The sequence below is a fragment of the Peromyscus californicus genome, unplaced genomic scaffold, assembly GCF_007827085.1.
Source record: "Peromyscus californicus insignis strain IS unplaced genomic scaffold, ASM782708v3 Scaffold_18__1_contigs__length_77618521, whole genome shotgun sequence".
In the NCBI taxonomy this organism is placed as follows: domain Eukaryota; kingdom Metazoa; phylum Chordata; class Mammalia; order Rodentia; family Cricetidae; genus Peromyscus; species Peromyscus californicus.
The window spans coordinates 74,877,653-74,899,398 of record NW_026294480.1 but is presented as its reverse complement, the minus strand read 5'-3'; the positions used below and the strand labels follow the sequence as shown (position 1 = coordinate 74,899,398).

General features: G+C 39.0%; 1 protein-coding gene across 5 annotated transcripts in view; it reads left to right on the top strand.

Moving 5' to 3' along the window:
• The window catches only part of Kiaa0825 (KIAA0825 ortholog), a 433,759-nt gene that overhangs the window by 194,356 nt on the left and 217,657 nt on the right, over positions 1 to 21,746 (top strand). For 3 of the 5 annotated variants that reach the window (XM_052743698.1, XM_052743697.1, XM_052743696.1), the window contains 3 exons: positions 9,921 to 10,145; positions 16,759 to 17,164; positions 21,279 to 21,432. In XM_052743698.1, coding sequence (XP_052599658.1) covers positions 9,921 to 10,145; positions 16,759 to 17,164; positions 21,279 to 21,432 — 785 coding nt within the window. Of the gene's footprint in view, positions 1 to 9,920; positions 10,146 to 16,758; positions 17,165 to 17,995; positions 18,165 to 21,278; positions 21,433 to 21,746 lie in introns of those variants that run through there. The other 2 variants (XR_008219664.1, XR_008219665.1) reach the window with 2 other exon arrangements.

Genomic DNA, 21,746 nt, shown 5'->3' with positions numbered 1-21,746 from the left:
CCCGCACAGGTGGTTGGTGCTCTAGAAACCTCACCATGGTTCCCTGGGGTCACTAGAGAAAAAGCCAACTAGTTGTTAACATTGTTGGCTTAAACACTGACTAAAACAAACCTTGGACCTGTACGATAGCTCAGCTAGTAATGACACTGACGACAAGCCAGGTGACCTGAGTTCTAGCCCTGGAGCCCAGAAGGGGGAAGGAGAAAACTGGCTTCTGCAACTTCTCCTCTAACCTGTACATATGCACTGTGAGGACAGACAGGGACACACACACACAGAGATGAAATTTAAACTTTTTAACTAAAACAAACCGAAGTCTTTGCTTTAGTTAGCATTAGTTGTATAAATTTAAAACAGACAGAAGGTTTACTGGATAAAAGTCATATTTGTAGACTGAGGTCAGGGTGAGGGAGACTAGAAAGAGAAGCATAGTATTCCCATTCTTCATTTAAAATGTTGATATCTTGTTATTATGGCTTTTGAAAATTAGTTTTGAACTGGATATAGTGGCACAAGCTAGTAATCTTAGCACTTGGGAAGTAGAGGTAGAAGATTATGAGTTCAAGGACAACGTCAACTACACAGCAAGTCTGAGGGTGGCCTAATGTGAGACTCTGACATCAAAAAACTCATTTTGACTTTACATGTATCAGATTATCAAACTGTACCATATATATATATATATATATAATTTTTAAATGAATAAAATATGATTGAGATTAGAATAATTAAGAAAGATATTACTCATTTTAAAAGATTATGATAGAAATGTTAGATGCCTAATGCTGGCATCTGAACAGCAACTGCTCTTTATAAGAAGCAGGTTTTGTGACAATCACCAAATCAAATCATCTGCAATAGAACAAATCAAACTGTCATCAGAACATAATCATGGCAGTGGTGATATTTTGGTTGTGCTCTAACAAATAAAGCTTGCCTGGAGATGAGAGTGTGGAGCTAGCCACTAGTTAGCCATCGAGGCCAGGCAGTGGTGGCGCACGCCTTTAATCCCAGCACTAGGGAGCTGGAGACAGGAAGTGAGATGTCTGGTCAGAGAAAGGAATATAAGGCAGGAGGAGACAGGGGCTCAGTCCTCAGCTGAGGAGTTGGTGAGGTGAGAGGTTGTTGTGGTTTGTTCCTTTGTCTCTCTGATCTTTCAGCATTTACTTCGATATCTGGCTCCAGGTTTTTATTATTAAGACCAATTAGAATTCACAGGACACATAGCAGCCAGTTCTTAAGACAATGCCAGAACTGGTTTATAAATGAGGAAACTGTTGTCAAAAATGCCCTGAAACTTTACAGACCCGATAAATATTGCTCGGTTGGCTCCTGGGGCAGCACCAGCCTTTGCTTTCTGAGTCACTTCACTAAACCTTCATGGCTGTTGGGAAGCTCTCAGTGAAGTATCAGAATTTCCAAATTTACCTGGAGATGTGATGCTGCATCTTTGTTTCCTGCTCATCTTTCTCAGCTCCACAGACCCTTTGTAAGAGCTCTTTAGAATGCACATGTAGCTTAATTCATTCTTGTTACTGGCTTTGGTTTGCAGAGGCCTGCCTTTTTATCCCACCCAGTGATGTTCTTCATGACACATTTCAGAAGTTTAAGACTATCTCTGTCTACATTGTACTCCTTTATTTGAGCCTCGTGTTTGGACAACTGTGGTGTGTCTCTAGGGGTACTGTGTCTTTAGAAAATTTTAAACGTCTCTTGTGTGTGTGCTTGTGACATAGTCCAAGAGCTCGATCCGATTCGTTTTCTCTGCCAGTTGAAGAATTAAAGAGCATGAAAAGTCTGAGGTGCACTGGAGAGCAGCAGAGAAATCTCAAGATCTGGGGACAACCAGCCATTGAAGAAAGGCAGACAACACACACCTGCCGCAGACACAGGGAGAAAGAGACCCTCTGCAAAGCACAGGGGGCACCCATGAAGCCCAAACCTCCAGCCTCTTCACAGACTGGGGTTTAAAGGGTTTTCCTTTTGCTCTGCTGAAGAAAGCTGGCGTGGTTGAGTGGCCCAGCACCACGGTGCAACATGTCCTGATCCAGTCCTGAACTCCTTGAATGGGTCTGTCAACAACAGGTCTGTGGGTGGGAGACAAAGGCTGCCAGGCTTTTGCCTTAAGTCAGGAAGTTGAGGAAGAAGTTGTTCATCTTGGAGATTTTGCCACCTTTTTGCTATCTAGCCATGGTCCCTCTCAGTCTGCCTGTCAGGGAGTCTGTCTGATTCCCAGTCTCACTTATATGTGTATGTGTGCATGGCTGTAAGTATGTATGTATGTCTGTCTGTATATATATTTATATTTATATAGACATGCTGGTGCACACATGTACAGAGGCCAGACATGTATGTTCAGTCACTACTTTGTTCACTCCCTGGCTTATTCCTGGGATATAAAGTCTAACAGTAAACCTGGAACTCACTGCTTTCTTGACTAGGTGACCAGCAAACCCCAATGACGCTCCTGTCTCTGTGTCCCCTGCCCAGGACAGTGTTAGAACCACACATAGCCACTTCCTGACTTTGTACATGGATTTTGAGGCTCTGAACTGAGGACCTCATGAATTTACAACAAGTATTATTACCCACTGGAATATCACCCCCAGTCCCAAATACTTTGTTTATGTACAATGAAATGCACCCATTTTCAGTGAAGAGTTCAGTAATTTTGACCAATGTAGAAACTGTGTGTCAACCACAGCAATGGAGACGTCATGTTCAAGTCCTTTCACACACAGGCATCCTTACATTCAGCTCTATGTTAAGTAATTACCTCTGGGAGATACTTAGATACTTACCTGGAAGATGACACTACTGGCTTTGTGTCATGGGGATCACTTCGGACGATTTCAGAATCTTGCAGAAGTTGAAATCTGTACGTTCTTTTGTACCTTGTTCCTTTTGGTTGTGTTAGGCTCTGTGGACTGGTAAGCATGCCCTGAGTATTTCTCTAGTGCTGTCTGTTCTGTCCTGCATCATCAGCCTGGATGGATACCTGGGTTATTTCCAGTTTGGGGCTACTGTGAAGAAAGCTAATGTGGGCATGTTTCATTTCCCTTTGGTAACTGCTCAGAAGTGGAAATGGTGGATTATATGATGAAGGCAATGTTTAACAGCCTGAGAGATTGCTAACTTGCTTTAGAGGAATCATAGCTTTTCATGTTCCCACAGATGTATGACAATTACATTCACATCCATGTCAGTACTTACAATTACCTATTTTTAAATTTTAGTCATATTAAGGGGAATGTGCTGTTACATAGTGTCATGTAATTTAATTTACACTATATCATTACTAATGATATGTAATAGTTTTTCTGTTTTTAAGGGACATTCAAAATCATTCTTCTGTAAGATATTTGTTCAGTATTTGTCTGTTTACTTCATTTAGTGGTTTGGCTGGTCACTTTAAGGAACTCTTTATACCTTGTCCAAGTTACTTGTTTTGATTTTTTTCCCTAATATATAAAAAAAACTTCATTTTTCATTCCCCCTTCTTCTTTATTATTTTTATTACTTATTATTTCTTTCTTGTTAGACTACAATTATTGTACAAAATAATAAGTTTTGTTTGGCATTTCCATATTTATATATCTTGTATTTTTATCATATTCATCTTCGCATTCTGATTTCTCATCCCCTATTTCAGGTTTTTTTTGTTTTTGTTTTTGTTTTTTGAGACAGGGTTTCTCTGTGTAGCTTTGTGCCTTTCCTGGAACTCACTCTGTAGACCAGGTTGGCCTCGAACACACAGAGATCCACCTGGCTCTGCCTCCCTTGTGCTGGGATTAAAGGTGTGCACCACCACCACCTGGCCCCTGTTTCAGTTTCTTAACAAGATCTTTTGCTGGGGAGATATAGAGTGTATCCAGTATACTGTGTGATGTATACTCTGCTCTGTATACTGTATGGTGCATACTATGTACTCTATACTGCATGATGTATCCTGTATGATGTATCTTGTATTATGTATATTGTATGAGGTATCCTGTATCCCATATACTATATCCTATATACTCTATTATATATACTGTGTATTGCATACTATATGATGTGTCCTGTATACTGTAGATGGAAGTTCTGTGTCCCACCAGCAACTCCCAAATACCCAGCAACCGCTTCCCAAATAATTGACTTGGAGGCTTAATATTACTTATAAATGCTTGGCTGTTAGCTCAGACTTATTACTAACTAGCTCTTACACTTAAATTATCCCATAATTCTTATCTATGTTTAGCCACGTGGCTTGGTATCTTTTCTCAATATGGCTTTCTCATCTTGCTTCCTCTGTGTCTGGTGGACTCCCGACTCCACCGATTTCCTTCCCAGCATTCTCAGTTTGGCTTTCCCACCTAACTTCCTGACCAGCTACTGGCCAATCAGCATCTCATTAAACCAATTTAAATGAAAAATCTTTACAGTGTACAAGAGAATTATTCCATAGCAGTATACTGTATACTGATTCCTATATACTACATCATGTATACTCTATGATGTATACTGTATATTGCATACTATATGATGTATCCTGTATACTGTATACTGATTCCCGTATACTGTATAATGTATACTGGATACTATATGATGTATACTATATACTGTATCTTTGCCTAATTACTTATACATGTTTCATCATATTATCTGATTCATCAGTTTCCTAATTTTAAAAAATTGAGTTTCATTATGTACAGATTTAAATGTATGATTTCTATCATCTATAGTTTTGAAACACCCAAGAAACTCTAATTTTCTAAGTAAAGAAAATATTATAACATTTTGATGGGATTTTCACTAATGTTACTTTTGACTCCCTAGTTACTTAGATATTAGCAAGAAACCTTGTTTTAAATGGCACCCTGTTTGCAATTTGCAAAATTAAAGGCTCTTTTAGTGGTGTATATTCATTTCACATAATACTGTGTTTCAAAAGGAAATGTGTTGCTGTTTATAATTTGGAGTTCTTTGTTCTCAATATGAATCCTCTGCCAATATAGAGTTAGAAAGTCTTTCCCCATAGCCTGCTTGTTTATATCAATGCTTTTTACCTAAAAACACATTCAAGTGTACTGTGATTGCTTTTATAAAGCTGAATTAGGTTGTTCTTGATTATACAGAACATCTTTCTTGAAGGTAGCACAAAAACCTCTTAATTACTTTTGTTCTTATTCTTTCAAATTATAGAAAAAATTAAAGATTTTTTATTAAGAAATTTTTTTTCATTCATCTTACATACCAAAGATTCCCCCCTCTTCCCTCCTCCCATTCCCCCCAGCCTCCCCCTCTCAATCCATCCTCTACTCCCATCCACAAGAAAGCAAGGCCTCCCATGGGGAGGCACATCCAGTAGAGGCAAGTCCAAGCCCCCCCCCCCCCCCCCCCCCCGCCTCAAGGCTGCACAAGGTGTCCCATCATAGGCAGTGGGCTCCATAAAGCTGGCTCATGCAACAGAAATGGATTCTGATTCTACTACCAGGGGGCCTCCCAAGCAGATCAAGCTGTCTCACCATGCAGAGGGCCTAATCCAGTTCCATGCAGGCTCCACAGCCATTGATCCAACTTTCATGAGTTCCCCTCTAGTTTGGTTTGGTCATCCCTGCCTGTTTCCCCATCATGATCCTGATTCACTTGTTCATAGAGTCCATCTTCTCTCTCTTTGACTGGACTCCTGGAGTTCTGTCTGGCAATTGGCTGTGGATCTCCGCATCTGCTTCCATCAGTCATTGGAGAAAAGCTCTGTGATGACATTTAGGGTATTCACCAGTCTGATCTCTGGGGAAAGCCAGTTCAGTTAAGATACCTTCTCCACTATTGCTAGTAGTCCAGGCTGGGGTCATTCTTGGGGATTCCTGGCAATTTCCCTAGCACCGGGTTTCTCTTTATCCTCATGATGTCTCTCTCTATCATGGTATCTCTTTCATTGCTTTCCCCCTCCCTCCCTGTTCTAGCTCAACCATCCCATTCCCTTATGTTTTCATTCCCTATCCCCTACCCTCCATTGCCCACCCTTCACCCCCAATTTACTCATGGAGATCTGAACTATTTCCACTTTCCAGGGTGGTCCGTGCATCCCTCTTTGGGTCTTCCATGTTCGTTAGCTTCTCTGGAGTTGTGGGTTGTTGCCTGATTACCCTTTGCTTTATATCTAGTATCCACTTATGAGTGGGAACATAACATGTTTGCCCTTCTGAGTCTGGGTTACTTCACTCAAGATATTTTCTAATTCCATCCATTTGCCTACAAATTTCATGATGTCATTGTTTTTCTCTGCTGAGAAAATGTGGTACATATACACAAACATCATTGTGTATATGTAACACATTTTCTTAATCCATTTGTCAGTTGAGGGGCATCTACATTGTTTCCAGGTTCTGGCTATTATTAATAATGCTACTATGAACATAGTTGAGCATGTGTCCTTGTGGTATGATAGAGCATTCCTTGGGCATATAAGACAAAACGACAGCCTACAGAATGGGAAAAGATTTTCACCAACCTCACATCTGACAGAGGGCTGGTTTCCAAAATATATAAAGAACTCAAGAAACTAGACATCAAAATAACAAACAATCCAATTTAAAAAAAATGGGCTATAGAGCTAAACAGAGAATTCTCAAAGGAAGAATTTCAAATGGCCAAAAGACATTTAAGGAATTGCTCAGCATCCTTAATTATCAGGGAGATGCAAATCAAAACAACTCTGAGAAACCATCTTACACCTGTCAGAATGGCTAAGATCAAAAGCACTGCAGACAGCTTATGCTGGAGAGGATATGGAGCAAGGGAAACACTCCTCCACTGTTGGTGGGAGAGCAAACTGGTACAGCCACTTTGGAAATCAGTATAGCGGTTTCTCAGAAAATTGGGAATCAATCTACCTCAAGACCTAGCTATACCACTCTTGGGCATATACCCAAGGAATGCTCAATCATACCAGAAAGACACATGCTCAACTATGTTCATAGCAGCATTTTTCGTGATATTTTACTTTTAAGTGCATTGGTGTTTGGCCATGGTTGCCAGGTCCCCTGAAATTGGAGTTACAGACAGGTCTGAGCTGACAAGTAGATGGTGGGAATTGAACCCAGGTCCTCTGGAAGAGCAGTCAGTGCTATTAACTACTAAGTCATCTCTTCAGCCCTGAAATTATAGAAAAAAACTTAAGTAATAAAGTTTCTTTTGTTTTGTATGCTCAACCATCTCTGAAATGAGCAAATTTTAAAGATGATTCCTATAAATATTGAAAAGCATTTATCATCTTAACCCAAATACCATTGCACCTAAACTCTGGTTTTTATCCCTCTTGGACCCAAGCTCTTCTGTGGGCCTGAAGCTCACCTGACTTACAGCCATCACTCAGCCTCTTTAAAGACCTTCTATGTGTTATGCTAGAAGGAAAATAATGGGGCTACAGTTTTTGTTGATTATTTTCTTCTTAAAAGACTTAATAAAGTCATAAAAAGGAAGACTATAAATATCTTCTGGTCTACTCTTCTCTCAGTGTTTGTAGATATGAACAGAAACTGCTCCTGTATTAAATAGTTTTCATATGTTAGTATTGATTTGAAGTAATATAAAATTAGATGATGATAAATTCTTTAAATTATAGGATGCAACCCAAGTTTTATGTTTCTTTGCCTTTGTTTTAGTTAATTTAATATTAAATTTAACATTATTTATGACAGAAAAATCAAATTAGAAATTATTATTGAATGATACTTTTTCTTGCTTTCCTCTCTTATGTCAATCAGACAGAATTAATACATGGGCCTGTAGCAGCTGGAGTTGGGATGATTATGTATTTTCTCTACAATATGTCTCTTAGAAGTTTAAGTACCTACTTTTCTTTTTTGGCATTTTATTTATTGAATGTGTGTTTGTGTGTGTGTGTGTGTGTGTGTGTGTGTGTGAGAGAGAGAGAGAGAGAGAGAGAGAGAGAGAGAGAGAGAGAGAGAGAGAGAGAGAGAGAGACTCATGTGAAGGCCAGAGGAGAATATTCTCTCCTTTCATCATGTAGGTTCCAGGGACTGACAGCACGTACCTTTACCCACTGAACCATCTTGCTGCCAGTCCCTTTTTGAGACAAGTTCTGTCTCTGTAGCCCAGGCTGGTCTAGAAAACTCTGTGTAAAAAAACAGGGTTCTTCAACTTCACCACAGTCTTCCTGCCTCAGTCTTCCATGTGCTATAATGTCAGGTGGCACTTGATAGGGCATACCTGTCCTTGTTTACAATGTTAAAAACTAAGGTTTTGTAGACAGGAAGAGGTGATCAAGTCAGGTTAAGATTCTGAGAGCTATTACCTGATGTCTGGCTTCTATTTATTGGATCTGAGAAAGAGTGGCTGGAGGTGAAAAGGGTCTGAACAATGACAGGAGAGGCAGAGAGTGAGGATGGTGGAGATTGCTTAAGCCTGTTTGTAGCAAGATGTCTCAGAGTCTCATAATGAGCATTGGCAACTGTGTTCTGAAACTAACATTGTAGTTTTAAAAATCCCTCCTAGGTATTAATAATGCCAGCTAATGCTTATACAGCATTCAACCACTATTTCAGATGTGTTACATAAATTATTTTTGAATAATTATTAGAGAACTGCTTTCTCTGTCATTTTCCATACATGACACCTTTACTTACAAAAAAGAAAACATCTTTTAAATAAAACTAAATAAAGGACTTCCTAGAATTTTCAGATAACCTCTATTTGCCCATAGATATAACCAAAGTAGATATTAGTTATTGATATGGGAAAATAGTTTCCCTATGCCTTCTAGTTAATTTGAGTTTTGAAACAAAAATAAACAAACAAATAAACAAAACACATGTAGTTTTACCCTCAACCATTTCTATAAATAACAACATTTTGACTACCTGAGGTAATATTATGTTACAAGTTAAACTATCAGTTTTGCTATTGCCAGATCTTTCTTACCATGGTGGCTTAACAATAAGCCATTATTAAACATGCTAGTCATTTGAGAAATGTTTTTTAGGAATTCCATGGGAAAAGGAGCACAGATATTTTTCCTTATTGATTTAAATAACAGCCTTCATATTGTAGTCATATTAAAAGTCAAAGAAGCAAATCAGATATTTTATCACATTTATTCCCATGGTGGGAAATTACAGATAATTAAAAAGGAAGACAGAAAAGCAGGCTATAGGGTAGAAAGGAAAAGAGAAAGTAAAAAGAGAAAAAAAGGGAAGAAGCATTACTTGAGATCACATCGTCGATAACCACCATTACCATCAGACAGCACATCTTCTTAACAGATTGTGTGTGCATGCATGGGCCTTTTTAAATGAAAGAGATGTACCTTACTCTTTTCTAACTTGCTTTTGTTTTTAGCTGTGTGCTATCAAGCGTTATTGTGAAGAGAAATATGAGAGCTCATTGGACGTTGAGATGGTTTCTCCTGTTTCTTTAGGTTCTTTAGAGTCTCAGTTTCTTAGGATTTAGTTTCACAGAAAAGAGTGAGTCAGTATTTAAGTAAAATGTTAAAGTTTTGTCGATGTTGGGCATGGTGACTCTTTTCTAGTGCTGGGCTGTAGGATTGAAGCCCAGGGCCTTTGGGTGCAAGCACTCTACAGCAAGCTACACCAGCAGCTTAGGGATGTCAGTATTATTGAGAAGTAGTTCTCTATAAAGGTTATACAATTACTATTCCACCACAGAGGCCAAAGCCAGCAGTCAGTCCCACCACTTACCATAGTCTTAATTGATATTCTTTCATTACCAGGTAGAGGAGACTTCTATTTCAAATGGTTTATGAGCTGATTCGCAATTATATGATGTTCTAATTAAATTGATCTCTCCTCTTCTATAGATTTAAACTAGGTAACTGTGAAACAGTTTTCCCAGATGAACAAGGCACAGCTGGTGACCAGGCTCTGCTAACCATAATATGCTCCTTGATTTTAAAGTCTCAGTGTACACGGAGTCCCAGCCAGAAGTCATCCGCTGTCTGAGACTGGCGCTGATGGACGCTGTCAAGGACATTGTGCAGCAGGTCGTATCCATGATGAGATGCGGGGGAAACAGTGAGGCAGACCTAAACAAGTCCCGTGTTCCTGATCGTCTGCTTCAGAGCATTCCACAAGAATGGAATTATATTCCAAGAGAATTCAGAAGGAAAGAATCAAATAAAGGTGAGCACATTAGTTCTCTAAGAAAGTGTCTCCTAAAGAAACAATCTCTTTTATCTTATTAGTACTTCATAATTTTTTGAAATTTGTTTTGTTTCTTTATTTTTGTTTATGAGATTATAATTTGATTAACATATCTCTAGAGCCCTTCTCTTTCCTCTCCCCAAACTCCCCATCTGTCCTTCCCCCATCCTTCAAATTTATGGCCTCTTTTTTATTTTATTAATTGTTATTGCGTGCATAAGTATATTCATATACATATATATTTCTAAATAGAACCTGTTCAGTCTGTAGAATGCTACCTGTATGTATGTTTTCAGGATTGACCATTTGGCATTGGACAAGCAATTGGCATGCCCTTCCCTGGGGAAGACCTCTCCCACTTCTCCTTGGTTGTGTATCATTACTTCAGAATTTTAATCTTTTGGTTTTGCATTAGTAGTCACAGAAGTCAGACCTTTCCTTACTTTAAATCTAGATAATGATCTGTGTGCCCTCACAATCACTCTTATATAGTTTGTCTGTTTTGTTTTCTTTTTCTTTACCCTACAACCATCATATTTTACTTTCTTTTCCCTTCACACACCTTCAGATGTAGCTTTTAGGTGCCAAATAGCACCTAGTTTGGTAGCTGTAAATAATTCTCTGATAGGAATCTCTCTTCCCTGGACCTGTGGTTCTGGACTGAATCTATTGGTCTTGTTTTGAGTAATCCTTCACCAAGTGTGCTTGCGTCGTCATTTATCTCTACATTCTCATATCATATTACTTATCTGTGTGAATCTTCTCTTTCCTAAAATAAAATGTCTCGTCATGTTCATATTTAAAGAAGAATATTTTTCAATGCCAAAGAAAAACTTTCCACAATAAAACATTCCAACTGGAAGCTACAGAAGTGAGTTGGGGCGTCTAGCCTTTCCTTCATTCTTTCCCATGGAGATCCATATAGAGTAGCATTTATCCAGAGACTTCCATTACGAATGCAAGGCAGTTGTCTATGAATGGCCTTCCTAGGAATGTCCTATCAAACTGCCTTTGGATCTAGTAAAGATACTTAACTGAAACTGGAAAACATCCCCTTTTCACTGGGTTGTCTCCATTGTTGGCAGGTCTCCTTCCTTCTGGCTTTTGGGTGTCCCCTTCTTCACTCTTAGGGATCCAGGCAGCATGGTGTCGCTAGCAGGCTGAACCACCTGATGAGCTGTTGGCTCAGCTGTTCTATTAAACTATTTTCTTTTCTAAGAAGCGTGTTGGAATTTCTCCATACCATTTGAAAGGGCTTCTAACCTAAGAATGCCCACTTTGTATACACCAGTTGTTGGGTCTTCCTTACTAATTTGTGTTTTTCATTATAAGTTGGTGTAGTGTTACAGTGTACAGACGGTCATAAAGAGGTGTCAGTCATATGACACAAGTGATGGGAGGAGGTAAAGCTACAGGCCATCGTGTGCCTTCTAAATGTGAATGACAGCAGATACTCTTACTCCTGTTCTGTGTTCTGAAACACTTTAGGGACCACCATTTGGTACTTCTTGTCCCCTCTTTTTTTTCACTCTGTATTATAATTTTGCTTTTTCTGGTTTTTATTGTCCTCACTCAACTTCAGTTCAAAAATAATTAGTATTTACTTCCGTTATTTCAAGAGAGAGAATCTATATTCACATAATTTTATTACAATATCTTGTTAAAATTATTCTACTTTTTAATTTATTGTTAATCTATTATTGTTGTTAATTTATACATTCAGTGTTTTTTTTTTACAGATATGTATGAATAAGAAAGAAACTGGACATGTGGGTTTGGTACTCTCTACATTTTTAGACATTCACACGAATTCTTGAAATACATCCACCTTAGATAAGGACACTACTAAAACCAGATGATATTTACATGTTGGGCATTCAGTCATCCATTGACTCAGTAGACATTTATGTGTTTAAGACCATGGACATACTATACATGTACTCTATCGTCCATTATATAGGAAACTAGTATAACGAGATGGGTGTGGACTCCCAGAACATACACAGTTATGGGAAGGAACAAGTTAAACTTTTATAAAGTTCTCTCTGAAGATTGTCACACTGAGGGGTTGGAGGTAGAATAGGGGTGGGAAGGAAGACATGATTCCTTCTTTAGCTTCTTGCATAGACCAATGCCGTATTGTCAAATCTGCTGTTAACAAAATTGATTCTCTCAAAAGATCCAAGTGACCCTAACATGATCATGTTGCTGTGCTGGGGATACAGCACAGAATACACAGTACTAAGGTGGGAACGCTATCATGTATATCCTTTGCGAATGTAAACACTTTCTCTGTCCTGTCATAAAGTGAAATAATAATTTGATCAGATTTAGAAAGAAAAAGTGTGGGGAAATCACCTGATATATGAGCTCCCATGTATTTTTATTGAAAGTGAATTCCTTCTGAGCTTTGTGCCATGGTTTATTAGCTTTCAGCATTAAATTGTCTTGATTAGCAAAAGATTTCAAAACTAAGCATGTAACACATGAAGACAAACTCTGTTAACCCCCCAGTGTTGAAGTCTAATGGGATATGATCATATTCTTTATAACTTTGTCTAAACAATGACAAATGCTTACAGATGCGTTTCTAAACACAGAATTCTAACTTATTCAAAGATAAATAGAACCTACAGGAATATCTGTCCTTAGTGTGCATGCACATGATAGAACACAGAACCACAGTAGGGACAAACTAAAGTGCATTTCCTACCTTTTCTTCGTCAGCAAGTACTGTAATATAGAGAAAATAGATGATTTAGAAAAATGAACACCACAAACTGTTACACAAGGCGTGAGACCAAAACTGCATATGGTTCTCACACATAGCTCAGCTTTTTCTTATTTGTTCCATTGTGTTTAAGAGCAAATGCACAAAGAACTAGTTTGATGTTGTTTTATTTCTTTGACAGCAGTTAAGTAAAATATATTTGAGATGTTGTTTTATCAGTGGTATAAGATTTTTAATGGAAAGAATGCTTTATGGGAAAATTTTTGTTTGGAGCATTGGCTTCAACTGAAACAATGAATTCTGGAGCAAGCAAACAGATAACACCAGAAGGAACATTCATCCAGGCCACTGTCCATGGGGAGATTCTTAAAAAGGATTCTGGTGGCAAAAATACATGCAGTGTGATGAAAAGCTATTATTATAATTTATTTTTAAAAAAAAACTAGAAATACTAGTTTTATAAAACCAATATTACCAATAAAACATATGTGTACACTTTCATACTTAAGATACATATTTTCTAACCTACTTAAAAGTATACCAAATAAAGTGTCTCAGTGATCACTGGGTCTTTATCTTGCAAATATGAAAATACAATGTTTTCCTATTAGTTTGCAAGGACAATGAACTGAGCACATGCATGTTGGGTATTTATTGACAAGTTGCAACAACAGATTTGTCTGTCCTGTGCTTAAGACTAAAAGGAAAAAGTCTTAATTTTGAGAACACAGCTCATTCTACAGGTGTACTGCATAGGTCTTACCTGTATTCTTATAATGCCTTAAAAAAAAAAGCTAAAACATGCAATAAAACTAAGTGAACTTAGAACCAGATGTTTGTACCATGCAGTATTAAGCTGACATTTTAAAAACAATAAAACACTAGGTCACACATTAACATCAACAAGTTACTGAGATTTGATAGTTATAATTAAATAAAGTACTAAAAACTAATATAAAAACATTTATTTGCCTTTCTTCCCTTTATTGTTAAATAACCGTTTTACATTTTTTGTACTCAAATATGCCATGATAGTATCAGCTGTGTAGAAAGAGAGAAATGATAAACATAAATCTGGCTACCATATTGTAGTTAGCTAGCCCACAGTCTTTCATATCTGAATAGGATTATTAAATTTTGAATGGATGTCTACCCATTTAGAGACAGCTGAATGCGTTGTGGTTGTTACTAGCCCTTCTCCATGTGCTGTTAACCCCCATTGACTCAGCGCCTTCATGTTAGAATGGACTTACTTGGCGACAACTTGAAACTCCAGATTGGAATTTGCCTTAAGCTTTAATGAATTAGTTAAGGATTTGAGTTCCTGGGTCTTTACAGTTAGAAATTTCAGTACACATTCAGGTGCAAAGAGAATTATACTTGTTATCTAGTTGGAATTGTTTGTTTGGGATTGTATTTAAGCTCCCTTTAGGATGCAGGGAATATAAAATAAAATCTTTTAATAATCTCTCTCTCTCTCTCTCTCTCTATCTCTCTGTGTGTGTGTGTGTGTGTGTGTGTGTGTGTGTGTGTGTGTGTGTGTGTGTGTGTGTGTGTATGTGTGTGTGTGTGTGTGTGTGTGTGTGGTCTTTCAAGACAGGGTTTCTCTGCATAGTCCTGGATATCCTGGAACTCACTCCAAGGACCAGGCTGGCCCCAAACTCACAGAGATCCACCTCCTCTGCCTCCTGAGTGCTGGGAATAAAGGTGTGCATCACCATTGCCTGGCAATAAAATCTTTTATTTTATTTTATGCATTGTTTGCCTGCGTGTATTTATGTGCACCATCTGCATGACTGGTATGCATGGAGACTGTAAGAGGGCATTAGATCCCCTGAAACTGGAGTTACAGGTGGTTGTGAGCCTCGATGTAGGTGCAATGAAGTAAGCCTCTGCAAAAACAAGTGCCCTTAACAACTGAGCCAGCTTTCCAGCCCATATATTAAAATCCTCTAAGTAAACTACCTGAAAATAGAAAAGTAATACCCAGCCGGGCGGTGGTGGCGCACGCCTTTAATCCCAGCACTCGGGAGGCAGAGCCAGGCGGATCTCTGTGAGTTCGAGGCCAGCCTGGGCTACCAAGTGAGTTCCAGGAAAGGCGCAAAGCTACACAGAGAAACCCTGTCTTGAAAAACAAAAACAAAAAAAAAAAAAAAAGAAAAAGAAAAAAAAAAGAAAAGTAATACCCAAACACATAAAGAATAAGACATTTAAAATAATTTAAGAATACAAAATGGCTTGTCAGAAGGTGTTCATGTTGCCATTATTGGGGTACCATGTATAAGAAGGGGCTTGAACTGAGCCAGCACCCTTGGTTAGTCTTAGCAGGAAGCAGGATATCAGAGCTGAGGAGGTGGGAAAATTCCTCACTACCGAGCCTCAGTTAGACATGAAGGATCAGGAAGACATTTCAAAGGAAAGGGGTGAAGAGGGAGGGAAGCCAGAGAGGCATGCCAGTTGAAGGATTATTCCACGTGGTTGTGTTGAGTTAAGGGATGAAAAACAGATGCAGAGCAGCAGGATGCCAGCAGAGAGTTTGTCTGTGGCATTGCAACCCTGCAGGAAGGCCAAGACTATAAGTTCTAGAGTCATCTAAAGGAGTGAGTTTCAGGCTGGGGATCCAGTTCAAGAGTGCTGCTTAGCATGCACTATGCCTGGATTTGATCCCCAGCACCTTATAAAACCAGGCTTGAAGAGAATGCTAGCAGAAAGATCTGAAGTTTGATCTCACCCTTGGCTAGATAAAGAGTTTTCATCCAACCTGGGATCCATGACACCCTATCTCAAAATAAAAGAAAATGTGATAGCATAAAATTAAGTAAAGAGGAGTTTTTAGCTAGGGACAAATGTGCTCCCAGGGAACAGAGATACACCTGAGGTGGGATGCTCCTGGCATTTAGTTAGTGGAAAGGTAAATGCTCCAGAAATTCTGCCATGTATAGAACAGCTTTACACAACAAAGAATTAGACAGTTCTCAGATGTCCCTGGTGGGAAATAGAGAAACTCTGCTTTAGAGACAGAACATCAATACATCCTTCAAAGAAACAGCACAAAGCAAATGGCATCGTGTAGACTCATCAGACAAAAGGCCAATGACCACTAAGCAAGCACCACATTCAGGAAGTGCTAGGAGAACAAGGAGCTAGCATGAAACACAAACCAGCAAAGAGGAGAGAGAAGCATGCACCAGTTAACTCAAGTACTCAATGAGTAGTTATTGAACCAGGGACACAGCGCTGCCAGCAGGGAGCTCATATTCTAGGAATGGTGACAGATGCTGAGTCAGTGGATGAGATCATTTTAGATGGTGGTGGGTACTGCAGCAAAGGCCACAGAGTAGTTTCCATGAAAGAAAGAGACTCGGGTTTGAGATGGGGTGGGCGCAGTGAGCCTGCTTTGGGTGGGATGGCTACAGAGGCCCTCTGAGGAGGTCACATGTCTGGTAAGAATGGAAGACGAGCCAGTCAGTCAGTCCTGAGAAGAGCTGGGATGCTGTGTCACAGACCACAAGGGACAAGAAGAAAGCATTTAAAGGGTGGATGGTGTCAAAGGTCATGGGGATCTTTGCTTAGTTACCAGTGTCTCTGTACTTCAAAGATTAGATCTTAAACAATAAACACACAAATTATAATTCTAAATTTTGAATGTTCATTTATGAAGGAAAAATCATGCTTGAAATTTGGAGACTCTTGGGTAATAGTGCAGGAGTTCCTGCTGGAGTTCTGTGGGAAAGCATTAAGCACTTGTTCATCTTAATAATTTTCTCCACAAAAGGTAGACATCCCCACACAGAGAAAGCCATGATGTGATGGCATGAGAATGCTAACAGTAATCATACCTTTTCTACCTTTTCTTCCCAGGCTTCACGAGGCTTGCTGCTCAGGCAGTATCTATTGTAATCAGCAAGTTACCTACGGTGATTGCATGCTTGCCTCCCACAATTAAATACTTCTTTTTTCTGTCTGAGAGAAAAATGTCAAAAAACTTGGCTGAATTGAAGAAAGCTGGCCTGCTTGTCTGGAACTTGATTGTAATTATATGTCGGATATTTGAGGATGGGAACACCGTGGAACGTTTAACAGGTGCCTCCCTTGACAGATGGAGTAAAGAGAAAGCAGCTTTCATCTGTGTGTGTTTGGAAAGCATTCTAGGAGAGAGAAGCAGCCCTTGTCAACTGACCCAAAAGGTCATACTGAGCATTGAGCGGCAAAAACCCAACTGGTTGGAGCACCAGCTCCTGAAAGCAAAGACGCTGAGCATCAACTGGTAAAGCCACGCTTGTTCCTTTTCATCAAATGATTTCTCAATACCAGAGTCACCAATACACAACAGCAATAGACTGTTGTCAGATGGGCAGCAATGGTCATTGGGCAAAAAATAATAGGACCTTTGAGGAGCACCAAAAAACGATAAGTAGGCCCCACTGAACACTGGACTGTTAGGTGTCCCTTGTAAAATCTGAACCCCATTGATATACAGGAACACTATCCTGGTGTAGGTTCCATCTTAAGGTTTCTGATTAAAAGGGTGTAGCTCAACCCAGGGGAATTTAGTTTCGCTCCTTTGCAGTGTGCAACTGGGTATCTAGTGCATAGCCTGAGGCATTTTGTAAATGGAGTGGGCACAGATTGAATTAAGAAAGAATTAATGGATATAAAAGGCTTTTTATTGCTTTCTGTGTACCTGATTGTCAAAAAGGTACACATTTTTCATCTGGTAATGTAAGAATCCCAGAGGGCAACTGGGGCATATCACTCACAAGCTATAAACACACCCAGCTGTTTCAGGATGGAAATGTCACCAACAGCTAAGTGATTTGTGGTACTGCAAAGATTTTTAAGGGTCCCTGATGAATTCAAATATGTATGTAGAGTTCTCCTGTGTTGAAGTTAGTCTGTAGGTATAAAACTGTATGATATTGATAAAGGGATTCCAGGTCAGGTGGTCTCCACATCACCAAGTCAGGCCATTGCTTGAATACCCATGCACACCGCCCCCACCCTAGTTATTAAAGGTCTCTCCATGTGGCTAGCAGACACTGGTGAGCTGCCTGAGATGACTAAACGTCACCTGAAATACGATTGCTTTTACTGGCAGACGGCGGTGATGAAGAGCTCAGGCTTGAGAATCAGATGAACACACAGGCATTCCTTGTAAATGGGTCATTTTATGCCTCGCTCAGAACTTCAGTTTCAAGGATGATGCCAACTTGGCAGAACTGATTTGGAAAAAAGTCACAAAATTTTCAGCATCAAATTGAGATCTAGTAAGCATCTTTTACCTATAAACTCTGTTAAAACACATTGTGTGCTGTCAGATGTGGTGGTATGCTCTCAGGAGGCAGAGACTTGCTCTACATAGTGAGACCCTATCCCCCAAACAATCAATGGCAAAAATATGTTTCATTCACTGGTTAGCAGAATGGTAACCAGTACATTGTGCTTGTCCATGTTAATCTATGAGATTTCATATTAATCCATGTGGTGAGTACTAAGGAGCCTAGTTTCTCTGGTCTAGTCATACAGAAGACAGTCACCTTTGGTGTGTGAATGGGAAGGAGTGACAGTAGAAGTCAGGGAAATGCTTAGTAATGTTGATAGTTAGTGACCTTCTTAATCTTTATTATTTGCATCCAATACTCAATTACAGGGTGAAGCCAGTGACTAAAAGATTAAGGTCAAATGTCATTATTCATGGTAGTGGATATAAAAAAGAGAGAGAGAGAAGAACGAGAAGGCTAAAAATAGCAGATCTGATTATGCTTACAAAGTAGAATGTATGATACTGCTGGTTTAGAATTCTTATAAATAAGATGTATTCAAAACAATACTTCCAGTCATTCGTAAGATAATTTTTCCCTCAAAAGGTATTTCGAAAATTAAAAAAAAAAAACAAAAAAAATGCACACCCACACATTTAGCATCTCGTACAGTAGAATATTGTCCATGATGTAGTGGGTTAGCTAGCCCTCAAAAATTGTTAGCTGTTTTTTACAACATGCGGCAAAAAATGAGAATTTGCTGATTTTTAAAATGTTTTGTAGCCCTCAAAGATTCTGAAAAGTAAGATAATTATCACAATACCATGACTTTCTCAATTTCATAAATGATACTATATAAAAAATTCAGACTTAAATCTATTTGTCATATATATTTGAAAATGTTAAAATTGACTTACTATAGAGAGCAAGTTACTGAGCTTATATGCTATAGATATATTTCTTCTTGACTCTGGTTTTAGATTGATTATCCAGCGTGTGTGTGTGTGTGTGTGTGTGTGTGTGTGTGTGTGTGTGTTCCTATCTTCTCATGAATTGATCTCACAGATCTGCACTACGAGGAAAGTGTATAAACACATTTCAGATCAGTGTGTCCACATCAGTCGGAGGAGGGTTGCCTTAGCTTTATCACAGGGTTCTTTCTTTAACAGAAAAAAAGTATGCAACAATTTAAATTAAAACATTTTTCTGTTAAATTCTTCAAAAAGATTATCTTGGAAGTACATAATATCCTTTAGCTGGGCTTTTCCATTCGCATTCAGATTTAGCTTTGGTTTTATGAAAATAACTGCAGTTGGAGGGGAGGCAGCGTAAGTGTCGCTTGCCTTGCATACTGCCTGAAAGCATTACTATTCATTAAAATAACCTTCACTTTGTAGTACCTCTCAACTCTAAACAGTCAACTTAGATTCTGGAGAACACACGGCCACAAAAGTAAAGAAATGTCTGTCTTTGCAAAGTAATTTGTCGAGTTGAAGACTATTGTTTTTCATCATGGTGACCCTGACTTGGCTGGCTGGGTGCATATACAGATTAAGATTAATGCAGTTATTGCTTGGCTAAGGTCTGCCTCTTTCAGGGCACATTCTCCCTAATGACATGATTGATAGGCAGTCCCAAATCCAGAGAGGAACTCATTAATCATAGCATTGACTGAATGCAATCATTTGCTTCACCTGCACAGTGATGGACAGGAAAGGATACAATTCAGAGGTTGACACTGAGATCCTCCTTTGTCAGGGGGCCTCAACTTTCTCAATGTCATCCTCTGCAAAACCTGACAAGAAATTTTGCTTGCAACCTATATTGCAGTTTCAAAATGATAGGTGCAAATTTCTCTTAGTGTAACAATGTCTTTTAAAAATTTGCTCTAGCTAATGAGCATTTCTAAGTCAGTAGGGGTCACTTTATTTTCTATTTTCTTGAGCAAGACTTATATAGTCTTAAATTTCCTGTGTGTGTGAAAGAGACAGGGGTGTTTTGAAGCTGCATGTGGAAGCAATATCAAAGTTAATGTCCAGCAGCTGGGTATCATTTGGAGTCCTCAGGTCAACAGCACTGACTCTTAGCAGAACTAATTTTGTAATCAGGGCAAAATCTCAGCAATGAACTGCAGCATACAGCTGATTACACGATAGTAAATTCCATTTATTCTGGGAAACAGTATGAAACCGTGAACATGCCTACAAATAGTTTGATCACAAAGCCAAACACAGTCTAACAGCACTTCCAGTAAGAAAGTTAGTGTGGAGAACATACGCTGTGGAGGACTGTCCCGTGCTTGCACTGGCGTAGTTGGAGGACTGTCCTGTGCTTGAACTGGTGTAGTTGGAGGTGTCTCAACTTTTGTCATCTCCTGCTAATATACAAATAATTCTCAAACTTAGAAACTACAAAAAGAAATACTTCATATCTGTAACCTCCACATTCCTAGCAACATGATAGTAGACGTTTTGGGGACGGGGAATAATAGCCAGAGTAGTAATTTTCTATAAGCGTCTGTTATGAGAAATAACTAGGAGAGGGAGTATGTATTATTTTTTTATGGCAACAGGTGTCAAAGGTCAATTTAAAATGCTCAGTGGTAAGCCTAGGGTCTTGAAGCACCCGTCCTTTATTCAACACTCCAAACTCTGCATTTCGACATGTTAATTAGCCTTTGATGTGCTCAGCACAGGTGTAAAGAGGCATGTACAAGAGACAGGATACTAAAGCTGCTTCTGGCATCAATGAGTCTTTTTGTCCTCAAAGAGAGAATACAAATTATTTCTTACATGTTCTTAAAAAGAAATGTTTTGTTTTCATCCCACGATTATAACAATTTCAACAATTACAGTTAATGGGAAGCGTTTTATAGATAGGAGTTTAAATTCAACAAAGAACTCTTTTCAAAGAAATGATTCAGATTTAAAAAATGCTTTCAGGTGCTTTGTTCCTGGGCAGTGTATTGGAGCCGTGGTGGTTTGGGAAGACAAACCTATTTGAAGAGAATCTTTATGGGTGCTTTGAATACAAAGTGTACATTTCTCTGCACACTCACTCTCTCTTCTTCCCATCGATACAGTCCCTCATCACTGATACATATTCGTCCTTTGTGTTTAGTGCATTCGTGACGGTGGAGGAAAGCTCAGGCTTAGGAGATGCCGCTCTTGAACTGACTGAGCAGAAAACAAACGCGATGGTCCTGGATCTCTGCCACAAACCAGGTGGCAGCGAGTACCTGAGGCAAATTTATCACATCATGCGGCTCAATGAGGTAGGGAAACGGCCTTTTTACCGAGCAATTAGGTGTGTACTGGCCTGAGGCAGCGTCTGCTGGCAGCTAAGGGTTAGTCAAGGAGGTGATAATACTTCTTAAAGTCAATACTAAACTCAATATTGCATTATTAATAGAATCTATTTAGCCCTGGCTGTTCTGCATGTGCAGAAAAAGGCTTCCTGAAACAATGTGGGTTTTATTTATATGATTTAAACAATAACACGGCTCATAAACTCAGTTTGGTTCTGAAATATAGAGATGAGAGATGTAGTTTGGGAATTGTGTATTTGTGGCCCATTCAGCTGATGGTG